Source organism: Thunnus thynnus, chromosome 9 (assembly GCF_963924715.1).
Source record: "Thunnus thynnus chromosome 9, fThuThy2.1, whole genome shotgun sequence".
In the NCBI taxonomy this organism is placed as follows: Eukaryota; Metazoa; Chordata; class Actinopteri; order Scombriformes; family Scombridae; genus Thunnus; species Thunnus thynnus.
In genome coordinates this window covers 21,143,170-21,158,192 of record NC_089525.1, presented here as the reverse complement: position 1 = coordinate 21,158,192, position 15,023 = coordinate 21,143,170, and the positions used below count along the sequence as shown (strand labels likewise).

General features: G+C 39.5%; 1 protein-coding gene across 1 annotated transcript in view; it reads left to right on the top strand.

Annotated features, from left to right (window-relative positions):
- Window positions 1-15,023, top strand: part of drp2 (dystrophin related protein 2) — an 88,495-nt gene that overhangs the window by 35,885 nt on the left and 37,587 nt on the right. Inside the window, exons 4-7 of the mRNA XM_067599648.1 lie at window positions 5,550-5,670; window positions 7,194-7,305; window positions 8,460-8,616; window positions 10,294-10,440. Of these exons, the coding sequence (XP_067455749.1) occupies window positions 5,550-5,670; window positions 7,194-7,305; window positions 8,460-8,616; window positions 10,294-10,440 (537 nt within the window). The remainder of the gene's footprint in view (window positions 1-5,549; window positions 5,671-7,193; window positions 7,306-8,459; window positions 8,617-10,293; window positions 10,441-15,023) is intronic.

The window sequence follows — 15,023 nt, the reverse complement described above, 5'->3', positions numbered from 1 at the left end:
GAAGTTACTGTTGATTAGGTGAATAAGATTAAAAAATAATATTGCATTCTTGTTATTGATGTATCTATCCAGTGTAGCTTATTTCAGTGTGATGCCACAACTATTCAGAGACAATTCAGACAAACTTCTTGTGTCGTAATCTTTGGTTGATTCTGCAAAGAACTGGCTCATCTCAAATCAGTCTTTTTTTATTAGTAATAAAAAAACACTTGCAAACATCTGTGCATATGTGTACAACCTTTTAATTAGTATTCAGTGGCTCATATTTCGTTAGCTTTGTGTCCTTCCATCTGTCACCCATCTTCATCAGTTACTAAAGACTACAGGGGAATGAGCTGCCCCTATCTTATCGGGCTGCACCGTGTCTCTTTAAAGGCCCTGCACACCCACACAGGTGTTTTTAGTCATTCTGGCTGATTAAAACTGCAGTCAGATTGAAATCCACCTGGTGAAATGAACTCACGTGGTGTGCCCAAAAGGAAAAAGCGTGTGTACTGTTGTAAAAATAAACTGTGGCAGTTAGCATGGCTAGCGTGTCCATAAAGTTGTGAGTCATACGGTGTTTTATCAAACACTTCACTGTCATTAACCTCTGTCACTGACCTTAGCCACTCTCCAATCAAACAGCATCTCTTCTTCTCTTCTGCTGGTATTATTATGCCATGCAGTTATAAAACAAGAATATGAACAAACAATATTTTGTGAATGAGAGGTCAGACCCACTCCTCTCTCAAACCAGCTGGATATTAGAGAGCCTTGCAATTTCATGAATCAAAATTCAATCAGATTTAACAGATTGAAGGAGGCGGGTCAAGTCGAATGTGTCTCACTCTGTTCCACATAGACATGAACGGAAAGCAAATCTCGGTCTGACTGCACCAATAGGTGATGCTGGAATGAGCTATTTGCTGGGGTCACAAAAATTACAGGTTAAATTGTTTCATCTTAAAGGACCAGTGTGTAAGATTTACTGGCATCTAGCGGTGAGGTTGCAGATTGCAAACAACTGAATACCCCTCACCCTCCCCTTCCAAGTGTGTAGGAGAACCTACAGTGGCTGCGAAACTCGCTAAAAATGCAAAAAGCCCTCTCTAGAGCCAGTGTTTGGTTTGTCGGTTCTGGGCTACTGTGGAAACATGGCGGTGCAACATGGTGGGCTTCATGGAAGGGGAACTGCTCCCTATGTAGATATAAATGGCTCATTCTAAGGTAACAAAAACACAATGATTCTTATTTTCATGGGATTATACACCAATTAAAACATACTTATGAATATTATATTCCATTTCTGCTAGTCCGCTCTGCTAGATGCCACTAAATTCTACACACTGGTCCTTTAACAGGTGCACCAAAACTAATTGGAGAGTCAGGGAGATATCAGTCTTTAAGGCTGTCGACCTTGCTGCACACTTGCATCACACACTGAACAGAAAAGCCTCCGGTCACTGGTAAGATTAAATCCATATATAAATACATATATACAGTCGGTAAACACATTTATAACAGACTTCCTTAATTTAGTGAGCCAACAGAATAATGGGAGAGAGTTTCAGTATTATGTCAGTAGCTTTTGTTTGTTGGATAGATCAAAAGAAAATAAATTGCTTTCCTGTGTGTTAAGGATACCCACTGGTGAGACAATAACAAAAATCCAAGGATGTCTTTAAGGGAGGAAGGTCTCTCTACTGAAATCTTTTTTAATTGACATGTTATATAGCCCTGTGTGCACTGTGTTGGGGTAGACTCTCATAAAGTTGGTACAGACAGGAATTGCCCAGCAGGCAGGTGTGTGTATGCGTGCGTGTGTGTGTGCGTGTGCGTGTATGTGTGTGCGTGTGTCATACAGATTGCTGTACTGTTCAAAAATAGCTCCAGACAACAGGCAGAATCCGATGGTGAAGATGACGGTTTTAATTGTTATTTTTGACATAAAAAAACAATATTGAACTACTATAATATTTCAAATAGATTCAAATGAAAGCACACTTGAGGGTGTGTGTGAAGCATAGAACCATTAAAATTTATACTATCCTGTGTGACAGGAAGTGTTTGGAGAAATGCTACCTGGGATGATAGGGATCATTTCCCAGTAAATCACTTTAGTTGCGGGTGATGTATGGCGCGAACTGGAACTAGTGTCGACATGCCAGCAAACACACACTCACACTCACACTCACACTCACGCACACACACACACACACACACACACACACATACAGTGCACTCACACACACTGTAATTGGTTCTGTAACTACAGCAGAGTTTCCACCCTCCACCCTCTTTCCAATTTTCTGTGCTGTCAGTTTGTGCAGTGTCTCTGGAAGGCGACTTGTTTTGACAGTGAGAGGTTTGTGGCTCCCGCTTCACCCCAGTCCAACTCCACCTTGACTGGTACACTGTGAAATCAGCCTGCCAATTAACAGAACAATGAAAGAAAAAACCCAACACTTCATACTATCTTGCAGTTACTTCTCTCCCTCCTTCTCTCCTTTTCTATTTCGCTTATCTTTTCTTTTTTTCTCTCAAATTTCTGCTTAATCCCTCTTTCTATCTTCTAACTCCCTCTTCCTCGTGCGTCCTCATCTCTCTTTTTCACATCTGCTTTTTATGCTTTGAAGTCACTGTTCTCTATTTCCACAACTATCCCTCCAATACTGATTGTCCAATTTAGTGATGCACAAGCTTCCAAAAATCTCCTCTCCTCTCCTCTCCTCTCCTCTCCTCTCCTCTCCTCTCCTCTCCTCTCCTCTCCCAATGTCCCATTTTCAGCACAACACGACTTATAATCTGCGATGCCTCAGCTTCCCAAGCGTCTGGTTGCTCTAAAACTTTCCTGACAAAGCAGAGAGGGAAATTGCATCCCAGTTTTCTATAGAGAATTAAAGCGTTTTAAGAAATGTGAATTATTGATCTTAAGTGGATTTATTCTGATGTCTTTTTTGTGTGTGGGATGATTTCCCTCTGTGCTACATTTTTTGTGTGCATGTGTGTGTGCAATTGCATGTTTACTTCTTGTTTTTGTATGTGTGTGTGTGTATTTGAGGTGGTGATGAAGGGGATTTTGGGTGAGAAGCTATGTTTGTTAGGGTGAGATTGTATGGTTTTGTGTGTTTGGGCATGAAGATGGGTGAGCATTCCAGCAATGGGGGGGATTTTGTGTGTCTGTAGCAACTCCAGAATCTTCTCTGCCTCATGCGACAGGGAAAATGAAATGAAAATCTATCCGCCCTCAGTGTTGTCAGAAGCACATGGAGAGGGACTGTCCAGAGGGAGGAGTAAATGGGATGCCATCAACATGTTTAGACGAAGTCAATGAAGTCATTTCCTCCCTCTGAATTTTTCTACTCCATGCATAATGTATCTTAATCTGATCTGAAGGCTTCACTCTTAATGTTCTCTCAACCAAAGATGAAGCCTCTGAGTGTGAAATTTAGCTGGAATTAAAGTTTTAACATGACAGCTGGCTCAGGGAATCCAGGGCTCAGCTCTTCTTTGGGCAGCAAAGCAGCTAAAGAGAGGATGGAGAGAATAGAGAACTGGAGAGGATAAAATGAGGGTTAGCAAAAGGAAAAGAAGGGAGCAAGGATGTGCGGTAGAAGAGGGAATTTGCTTGTGATTACAGAAAAAAGCACAAGAGAGGAAGGAAGGGAAAGACAGACGGCAGGTTTTCTCCATAACTGTTGCACTGGGAATCTTATCTCATGCCACAGCTCCCCACTGTTACACACTTTTGCATGTTTGCTCAGTGCTGGTGTTTGCTGGTGTTTCACTGGGGGCTTTCTGTTTAACTCTGCTCAGCGGGTGTTATCAGGCCTGCTGGGCTCTGGTCTTGGGGTTTTAATAGGCACTGAAACACTGTCACTGCTGCGCCGCACCACGCAGCTAATTCCAGCTAGTAATGTAGATTTTCAGCTAAAATTGTAATCTCTTCATACCGTAAGAGGATTGAGTACGCTGGCTTCACCTAAATAAATTACTTTGAAGAGAGGGAATATCCCTGGCATTAATTCACTCACCTGCAGTATGTTTTAGAGAGAACAAAGATTAGTATAGAAGACTGAAGAAGGTTGACGCACTGGCTTTCTTCAAGGCCCTGCGGAGGCTCTGGGTATCTTCTCAGTGGTGGAGTAGAGACATATGTGTGTGTCTTCTTACACACTGAGCTCCTGGTTTGTGATTTCCATAAAAGGAGTGCTGCTGAATGTGGACCAGTGGAGCCGGGTTCTCCAGCTAATTGGCTCCTCTGCGTGAGCAGGTCAGCTGACCAATACTTTTGGTCTCCTTTTGTGCTCTGGGCTCTCTGCATAAGCAGACAGCCCTGTAATCCCATGTGGTCCTGCCAGCAGATCCCTGCTAGTGTGTGTGTATGTGCACAGTGACTGCTATAAAGTAATTCATGTGTTCAAACAAGCCAACTGTCCCTCATGTATATCCCTTGGTGTTTCTTGTACAGTATTTGCTCCTCAGCCTGTGTGCCATGGTATCATCTTAAAACTCTTTCTACTTTCTTTCTAATTCTAACTTCTCTTTACAGTATGGTACAGTAATAAAAGCTGAGAAAAACAGAAAATCCTCACATTTGAGAAGTTGGAATATATTATTTGTGCTTGATAAATAAGTTAAACAATTAATCAATAACCCAAATGGTTACACATTAATTTTCTGTTGTTCTAATCAATTAATTGCCTAATCATTTCAGCACTAGAATGTAGAGTAATACTTTATTTTACAGATCCCTTCATTTTATACAAATTTCCTGGAGTTTTTCTGAGTATTTTGCAGGTATTAAAAGGTCATTTTTTAGGACATTTTACAGAGAGGGTGGTGTAATTTGGTACAAATGATAAAAAAAAAACAGAAAAAAGTGTTAAGTTAGTTTAGTTATACCCACTAGATACATAGTTGTTAATTTGCAAAGATTCTTAATAAATTAGACTCATAATAATTCTTTAACAGACAGAAAATAGTTTTTAGTGTGAAATGATATATTAGCATATTAGGCTCTGTTACTGTTAATTCTTAGGACATTTCTTTGAAAGGGTTATGTAATTTGGTAATATACAGGAAATGCGCTCATTAAAGAGTTTTTAATAAACAACCTAATGTTATGTTATGTTATTTTATGTAGTTTGACATACAGACACTGAAAACTAAGTACTTTCTGTCTGTTAAAGAATTGTTAATTATTATGATTTTTTGCGAATAACAACTACACTTGTACAACACTAATGTACAATAGCAAATTGCACCTCCCTTTCTGTAGAATATCCTAAATATTTATTGTTTAATACCTGCAAATTACTCAGAAAAAATACAGAATACAGAGTGCAAAATTAAAGAACCTGTAAAATAAAGTGTTACTGAATGTACAATTACATTTGGTCTCTATGAGGCAGGGTGGTCTCATTCAGAGAGGAGGCACAGTTCAGTCTGGCCCTCAGGATCTTCCGTCAGAGGATCAAGTACCTGACTTGGGACACAGTTTATTTCTTTGATTCCCTTGCACTTACCCACACACTCTCCTCCCCTCTCTGCTTCTCTCCCGCTAGGCATTCATGGAGGATGTCAAGTCTCGCGGGCCGTTCATCTACTCAGTCTTGGAGTCTGCCCAGGCCTTTCTGGCTCAGCACCCCTTCCAGGAACCAGAGGAGACCCTGACTGATGGAAAAGGTCTTTTCTCTTCATACTCTGTGCCAACTGCTGTGCAGCCAAAATATCATACACACAAACTTCCTCAGCTAAGTCCCAGAGTTCCTTTAGTAGGACCCATGCAGGTCTTCCATTAGTAGTTATTAGCAGTGATCTGTCCTCTGGTGTCACACTGAGTTTAAGGGGACCTATCATACCTTTCTTTATTGTCATATATATAATGTCACAATGTCAGATGTTCATATTAAATGTGGCCGAAGTGTCAAATAATGAGGTAAATGTATGTACAAGTAATCCCTGTCAGCAAAAAGCACCAGCTTCAGACTGGTCTAAACACTCAGTATCCAATGGTTTTTTCTACTTTCAGCCTGAGGCAACGTCAAATCGTGATGGATTCTTTATATAGTCATCTGCTCCACGCACAGTGCACGAGTTCACTGCTCCGCTCCGCCACATTATGGCATATTTTCATTGTTTTGGGGGGATAGTCATGCTGAGCCATAACTCGAATTGAGCTGGCATGCTGTGAGTGATTTTCCATTACGCAGCAGGGCAAAGTAAAATAAGTAGTTTACCTGTTGGAGGTGTGCTGGTCATCTGCAGCTCTTTATCAAACATCATCATCACTGTGGCTGTTTCTGCTTGTACTATACCTCCTTGCATTATTTCTCACTGCTCCTCTGAACAAAGAGCTCCAAATATTAACATATGCTGTGTCAACTGGTTTTTAGCACTACTAATGAAGCTCTGCTAGTTTGGTGAGGAACGTATTTTATTTCCTGTAAATTCTTCACAATAAAAGTCTCTCTATTTAGTCATTTAAAAGCTTTTAATATGATGCAGGAAATGTTGGGTTTTCATCAGCGGTAACTCAACACGACTCTGATACGGCTGCCCCTCGGCAGCTTCCAGAAAGGTGGCCAGTCAGAACAGAGTGGGTTCATCGAGAGGGGGACCTTAAAGAGACAGGAGCTAAGACTGCCTGTTAGAGACAAAGGCTGAACTGAGGGGCTGCATAAAGGGCCAGTATACGATAAATAAGGGGTTTTTTGAACTGTGGATCATGCAAAGCCACTCTAGTGGAGTCCTAGAATAAGAATATAGAGTTGGAAATGAGCATAATAGGTCCCCTTTAGGGAAAGTGTCTGGGTCGGGACCAATTAGCTCTAGTTCACCAGCTCTACAGTGCCATCTGCTCAGATCAATAATACAGCAAGCTTTACTGTTTCTCCGCCCACACGTCCACTTCGTAATGTTTGTTTCTCACCACTGGCTGCTCACTTGGGAAATACTGTAGCAATCTACCATACTGTGTTCTCCTCATGTCTCCAACTTGTTTTGCCCCCTTGCCCCCCTTTTTCTCTCTTTCTTTCTTTTTCATTGAGTTGGTCTCCAATCATTGCTCCTCTCTTTGTCTGACTTTTAACACTCGCTTTCCTCTTCACCCTGTTATTTCTCTGTCTACTCCATTTTTTACATTCTCATTTGCACCTTCATCCTTTTGCCCTTGTGTGGCCCCATGTAACCTCTTCCACCTTCTGCAGAGGTGTCTCCACGCCGGCGGATCTTGAATGTGAGCCGCTCGGTATGGAAGCAGGCGAACGTGGCCAGTGACCTGTGGGAAAAGCTGACGGCACGCTGTGTGGACCGCCATAGGTCAGTCTTTATTTTACATTGTGTAGATCCTGTTTAGACTAGGTGTAGTTTCTGTCTTGTTGTTATGCCAATGTCAGTAGTTTTAAAAACACAATTGGGAAAACACTGAAGGTTATTTTGGATGGAAAATGAGTTTTTGAGGCTAATCACAATGCAAGTTTTGTAATCAAGGCCAGTGCAGTGAATAAACTTTGGGTCAGATCTCTCTGTTCAGATAGCAGCATTATTTTTGTCCTCTGAGAGCCTTGCAATTCCAGTTTTTGTGATTGATTTTTGATTAAATGAATAATAATAGGTCATATGGGAGTAAAGCAAATTGCAGTCCTTGTGCTCATGGAACCACTCCAAATGCCATTGAGCTAATGGTAACATTGATTTCTCAGATGCAAAACAAGTTGGCTCCTTTTTGTTTCCTAAAAGCAAAAATTTGGCAGTTAAGAAGTTATTTGTTACCACATGAATCAAGATGCTTGAATATAAACATAATTGTGTACCATACAGGAAATGAAAGATAGGCTGTTTAGGGTATTAGTGCTCCTACCCCATTTTTGTATATTTCAATGCTGTTGATAATCCCTCTCCTTTTTCCTTTTTAAATAATTTGGGTATATATAACAAGAAAGAAAAGTAAGAGAGAATGCTGTTTAAATATGCTATGAAAAAAGGCATGTATGTTTATTGATAATATAAAAGACTCCAAAAAAGTGAAAGATTTATTTTAACCATATAACAGCAATATGCTTTCTTTTAGAGCTACAAAGTTGAGAGTGTAATTTCCCTCCCGATGACTCTATGGTTGTGTGTGTGTTGGTCCATAGTAGGGTTATACATTTCACATAATATAATTACCATAATCTGATTACAAAATGTGGCAACTACAATCTGTTACAGAAACAATTACGAAAACACATTTATCAAGTTTTGGATCTTTGGAAATTCAGAGTTTACTTAGAAAACTAAAACTTCTTTTCAAGGGTAAAAACATTTAGATTGTGAAAAAAATTATGACAAATTTTAATAAATAACGTGTTTGACTGCATGCTCCATGGACTTTTATATGCACAGATTTTTAGTCTGTTGTTTCACATTAACTTCATATTTTAATGGTGCAGGTAGTTAACTGCAATGAATTGAATTTTCAACAAAACCCTCAGACACATGGAGAGGACGTTGGAGCGTCTACTCCAGATCCAGGCAGCAATGGAGGAGCTGGCAGTGGCCTTGGAGCAAGCAGAAGGGGTGAGAGATGCCTGGGAGCCTGTCGGAGACCTCTTCATCGACTCTCTGCAGGACCACATAGATGCTACCAAGGTAGACACACACAGAAAACCACATTACACACACTTTCTCCTCTTTCTCTGTCTCTTTATCTCTCTCATGCATACACACACTTGTACATGCAGACCCATTATCATGAATACCAGATATTTTTTTTTTTGTTTTTTACATTTGGAGTAACTTAATTGTCTCCTTTGAGATAATTGCCTTTGGCTATCCCTGAAAAAGCACACATTGTGACACTTTGACACGTCGTAAACAAACATCAAACAGTGACATCCAGCTTTTTTTTATATCACAAAAACACAGCAGTGATATGTTACTCATGAATAAGTGAGATCTGTATCAGGCTGTGTTGCTTTAAAATGTTTGTTGTGCCTGCCTGTGTACACATCCCTGTCGGAGTAGCTGTGATCTGACAGATGATGACAAGGATGAGGCACTTCAAACTGACACAGTGAGATTGCATGGGTTAGAATCCTCAGCTGAATAGATGTTGTTAAACAAATGGCAGGTCGTTGGTTTAGTAATTATGGAGTGCCGAGTGTTGCTACCGCTAAGTGAGGGCAATCTCTGCACATACATCATTCTGCACAGTGAAGCTCAAGCATTCAACTGTAGGAACAAGAAGAAAAACACATTTTTGAGTGGAGTGGGATTTTTTTAATCATTAATCAAAATAGTTGCAGATTAATTTTCATTCGATTGACATTGACACATCAGTTAATGGATGAAGTGTTTCAGCTCTACAATATTCACCAACACACAAGCATCCACACTTGCTCCTAAGCTCCTTATCATGAAGATGATGCATTTTGTTGCCTCTCTGTGCTGGCATCTAAACACAGTCAGCATATTTGGAGATATCAGGTATTGATTTTCTTACCCTTAAGAAGAAAAGCAAGAAAGTTGTCCCTGTAAAACATGTGATGGCAGGCTGTCCTGTGGTTGTGTTCATACCATGCAGTCACAGCTTCCTTGTTTTGAATAACACTTTCCTCTTCCAGTCTTTTGTAAGTGTCTTCACTGTGTCCCATCAAATAAAGTATAGTAAGTATAAGTAAAATAATAATCAGTGTTCAAAATATAATTGTAAAAACATGTCACACAGGCAAACATTCTTGTCACAATATTTATTTATTTAGCTTTTTAAAAATTAAATATCAAGTGTCAAGTGCGGCACTGGCATTTTGTAAAATGCTTTTTACATCTACACTAAAAGTTTTCACAGACTGCAAAAAAAAAAAAAAAAGATAACACTCAACCAACAGTGCATAATGATGCAGCTGTAAACAAACAAACAGACGCACATATGAACTGCCCACACACTGACATTCATGTGTATCCTGGGTTAGACACTGCTTACTGTAATTCCCTGGTTTTCTACATTGCTCACATATAAAATCTATGAGCAGACGCCGTTGGTGGTCCAACTTCATTATACATTCTTTTCACTTTCATTTTGTAAGTTAATACATAGATGCTGCCAAGTAGTTTCTAAAACTAAGCCAGAAGCTATCATGAATCACATTTCAATTGACTTGAATTGAGTCGGTGCAATCTTGTTATTTGTGGACAGCTATGACTAATGTTTTTCTACATTTGACATTTTTTATATTTCTCTTTTATTCCAACACTATCTTTTCCATCTACCTCTATATGCTCTTCTCTCTCTCTCTCTCTCTCTCTTTCTCTCTCACACTCCTGCAGTTATTTAAGGAGGAGCTGACCCAGGTGAAGGAGGGCATGAAGCACATCAATGATCTGGCCCATCAGCTGGCTATCTCCGATGTCCATTTGTCGATGGAGAATGCTCGTGCCCTGGAGCATCTCAACAACAGATGGAAAGTGCTTCAGGTAGAGTTCGTTGCCAGGTCTCTATTGTCTGTTTGACATTGTCAGCAGCAGCTTTTCCAGCCTACAAACCCCAGGCAGATTTCACAAAGTGATCCCAAGTGTGATGTTTGTCCATATGCAGTTATGGGTTTATTAGAGGCTTTCATATTTATCCACACCTCAGGCTTTTTGGGCATGTGAAGGACAAGTGGAGTGTTTTGGGGGAATAGATAAAAGGCCATGTTTTTGATGACAAGTTCTAACATCACACCAGGGGGTGGTCAGAAAGTCTTTGCATGCCAAAAGATGAAAGCCTCGTCATTTGCCTAATTTACTCAGAGATCATGAAAGCCACTGAACTTACTGGTCTATACAAGCATATATATGATAGAAATGTAGCAAATTTTGTCCACTTGCTAATGATAAGTGTTAAGTGCTCTTCCCTCTTGCCTAAAAGCTTGCTTTTTTTTTGAGGACTGTTTATTTGTTTTTGAACATACCAATACCAATAAGCGACATAATACATAGACAGGGGCAGATATAAGCTTAACAGTGCAATAAAGGGATGAGACATTACACACAAAAAATTTGCAAGACAAATTAAAGTTGCTACAGAAATCAAAAATACAGTATATGATGGAGCACACAGATAGTAATAAATGGCTGTTACATTTGTGTGTACAGGTTATCAAACTAGTGTTAGCATAATTGATTGAGAAAATGCAGCCATATTTTGTTGAATTTTTAGAGGATCCATGAAGCATGTACTTGAGCTCCTCCAATTTGAAGTGTTGTGATTGAAAGCGTTACCTCCATAACACAAATGATGTGTATTTAACATTTTTGATCACTTTTGAAGACTATACCGTTTTTTAGTTTCTGTTTTCTTAAATATCAAAGTAACCTTTGATTGCCATTAATTAATTTTCACATTGTATGAAAATCAATTAACAGACTCTTGCTTATGTGATTTTATTTCTATTTATCATAGTGAATGGAAATAAAATGAATGGAAACAATAGATGCCTGGAATGATTGTTACAATATATCCAAATGTCTATAACAAGCATGATTCGGTTAGTTGTGACGTGAAGTAAAAATGGGCTAAAACATGTAAAACCAGGAGTTTGCTGCTATGACAGAGGTAAAAAAAAATAAATAAAAACTTTTAAGATCAACTTCCATACAGCTTCACAGTAAAAGACATTCTCAATATTCCTTGATTGGAAGGTGTTTACTGTGAAGCAGCTGCAGCAAGTGTTGAATTAAATAACATAATAGCATTCTCAGTGTAATTAATATTCATTCCAACAACCTTTACACACCAGTCTCTGTATGAACCTGTTGTGTAACTGCTTTTGTTTTTCTGTAGCACATCTTTCCTGTGATGTGTTTAGCTCACTATCTTTTTAATGAATTCAGTTTAGGGAGATGAGAATAACATTTAAAGGACGTTTACTCTTTATAACTATAGTATAACTATTGGTTTGTCCGGCATTTTAACGGTTTATATGTATCATTGCACAGACATGGGACACATCCCAATTCCCTTCAATTGCATCCACGTTTCCCTCACTTGCGTCTTTTCCTTGCATCTCATTCCCTCACACTAAAGACGCATGAAAAGATGTGAGGAGAGAGGTAATGAGGATATATATTTTTAGAGAAATGCAACGTCCTTTCCCATGAAGCATCATCTGAAGCGACGTCTGTTTCTGAGGGCAGCGGGAGCTGATCACAGCTGAATCAACTGTCAGTCAGCTTTAACAGCTGTAGAAACTTTTGATGGAGTTTGTGTCTGTGCACATGTGCGCTGTCCTAATACTAATAAGATGCACAGTTATCACTGCCAGAGCAACAGCGTTCTCTCTCTGCAGCTGGTTACCTGTTTAATAAACACCTGCACATGAATAAAAACCTGCAGTCTGCATTTATACTGTGTACTGTGTCCTGCTCAGAGGCACATGAACCATTTCTACTGGCAGAATGAGCTTTATTATTCATTAATTATTGGTATCTGTATCTATTGACAGCATCCAATCAATAACTGCTTTCCAATAAGGGGGCATGTCAGCCGGTAAAAGATTTCCGCGAAGGCTAGTCTCATGTATCCTCACTCACAGCTCCTCAGAGATCCTTGCTCCTCATTCCTCGCTCCTCAGAGCAGAAATAAATGCTTTGGGACGGCCTTCATGACGGCGATAGGAATAACTTTCAGGTCAAGTGAGGATTGAGGAACGAGGAATGATCAAATTAGGGAATTGGAATGTACCCACAGTGTTTGTTGTTTTTGCATGTTGTGAATTGGAAGGTGAAATACAGCAGAGTAGATAAATAAATGTTTAAAAAAAAAAAAAAGAATCAAGATATGAGCCTGTGCACTTACATGAGGAGGTGAATTCTTCAATGAATCCAAAGCACTTACTCTTAAAGCCTTTTAAAATTTTCAAGAATAAAGTGCTTTGGATTCAATGAACTGCACTTGCCCTCCCCTCGATGCTTAGCTGAATGTATGGATGCATTATCCAGTGAGCATTAGGCTACTGTAACTCTACAGTGGGCGACTTTCAGGCTTAGGCTGCATTCTGCATCATCACCCTGTGTAGTGATCATATGAGCACAACAGAACTCATTCAGCCTTCACTACACCTCATGTGAGAACACCCTGTTCCCATTAGATAACCTTCATGACAACTTCTCCGCAGCCTGTCGTTCGCAGCCTTATGATGATGTTTTAATTGCCACTGCAGCTTCTCCTCCTCTGTCTCTCTCTCTTTTGAACATGATGATTTTAACATCCCTTCAAAAATTCTTTTAAAAATGAATTTCCAGTATCCCCTTTTGCATACTCTTTCATATTGCCTCTGTGGGCCCGAATGAAACAGTTCAAGAACAGAACAGAAGCAGAGCAGATCAGCATAGACTAGTTGTGTGTTTGTTATTTGTTATATGGGATTTGTTAGCCAGTGTTTTTCTGTGCTCTGAGCTCTGAGTGAAGCAAATAAAGTCAATTGCTTCAACTTGAGCCTTTGTCCTCCAAGTGAAACCTATTGGATTGTTTGCTGCAACAAATCACAGCAAGGCAGAGTCACACACCAGTGCTTTTTGAAGATTTTCTCCAGGTCTTGGCTTAGGTTGGAATATTGTAGGTAGCAGTAAATTGAAGAGTTTAGATGATTTTTAAAAGACACTTTTCTCATGTATGGTTCTCATATTTATTTCTAGCTCTGTTGATCCATTTTAGGACACTTGTTTGACCAAACCGATGAAGTTCAAGTGCTCTTTGTTCAGAAACATATGAGGCACTTATATCCTATACAAATGCAACTATACTGACATTTTTCCACTGTGTGGGATGGAATAAGCACACATATAATAGGAACATCTGCCAGTCTTATTTTTAGGCACATCAGTAGCCTATCTGCCCTCTGTTTCAATTAAAATGTCTGAAAGTTTTTTTATTCAAATGAAGTTTAAATGGCTTTTAAAAACATGCAGATATGCATAAAATCTCAATAACACACTTTCTGGAGCCTGAAATATCAAGGAGACATCCCCTACAAATTGTTGCCACCGTGCCATGTATTTTAGGAAAGGATTGTTGGGACTCATTACCCATTCTTTTTCAAAAAAGAGCTACAAGGAAAGGGGAGAAATTGGGACTCAGCTAGCTCTCTATTGATGTCCCTTTGCGTTGGAGGTAAAAAGAGTCTTCATGAAAAAGTTCTTTTACAGGACAATTTCTGCTAAATCTTTGATGCGCTGTGTGCAAGGTAGTGTGTCCTCTGGTCTTTGATTCAGGAAGTAAGTGAGAGCCTCTAATCCCCCCTGAGGATCAACATTGTTAAAAAGGCTTTTAGTATCCATAGTCACCAGCACATATTAATCTCTCAGATGCTGAATTGTTCTCAGAGTTTCAGGGATATCAGTAAAGCCTGAGTGATATAAGAAGAAACAGGTGTCGCAAACAGCGAATCTAAACACCTTTTTCTGTGTATTTCGGCATTCTTCTAGCTGCTTTACGCCCTGGTCGATCTGCTATCTCTACTCAATCACTCTAATTAATTTCAAAGCAATAAGATGCACCCACCTGGCATCTTGGTATCTTTCAGTGAAATCAAGCAGAAAGGAAAAACCTTTCTCTTTGCCTCTATCTGTTTGGCCAATTTCTCTCTTAATTAAAATGATAAATCCTAAATCCCTGCAACATCCTGTGCCCTGTTGATGGCTGCTCTGACACCAGCGAAAATGTATTTCCAAATTTGATTTTCTAATATTTGTTGATCATGGATAATTTAGTCATTTGTCTTCCTTATGGCAGCCCAAATTGCCTGTACAGCAAATAGATTGTACGACACCCCATGGTTGGCAGTAGCATCTCCATGGTGTGTTGACAATTTTCAATATTAGTCCAAACCAATTTAAATCACTTTCAAGATCATATTGTTTTCTGGCGAGGGAGCAATGACGTGTGCACAGTGAGAAACGCTAACTTAATATATCTAACTTTACACATTACTTTGCTTTTCTTTGAAGTTTAAAGGCCCATCACTCTGTCTCTTTTCTCTTTCTCTCCAAAAGTACCTCACTTCGAGTGGATTTTT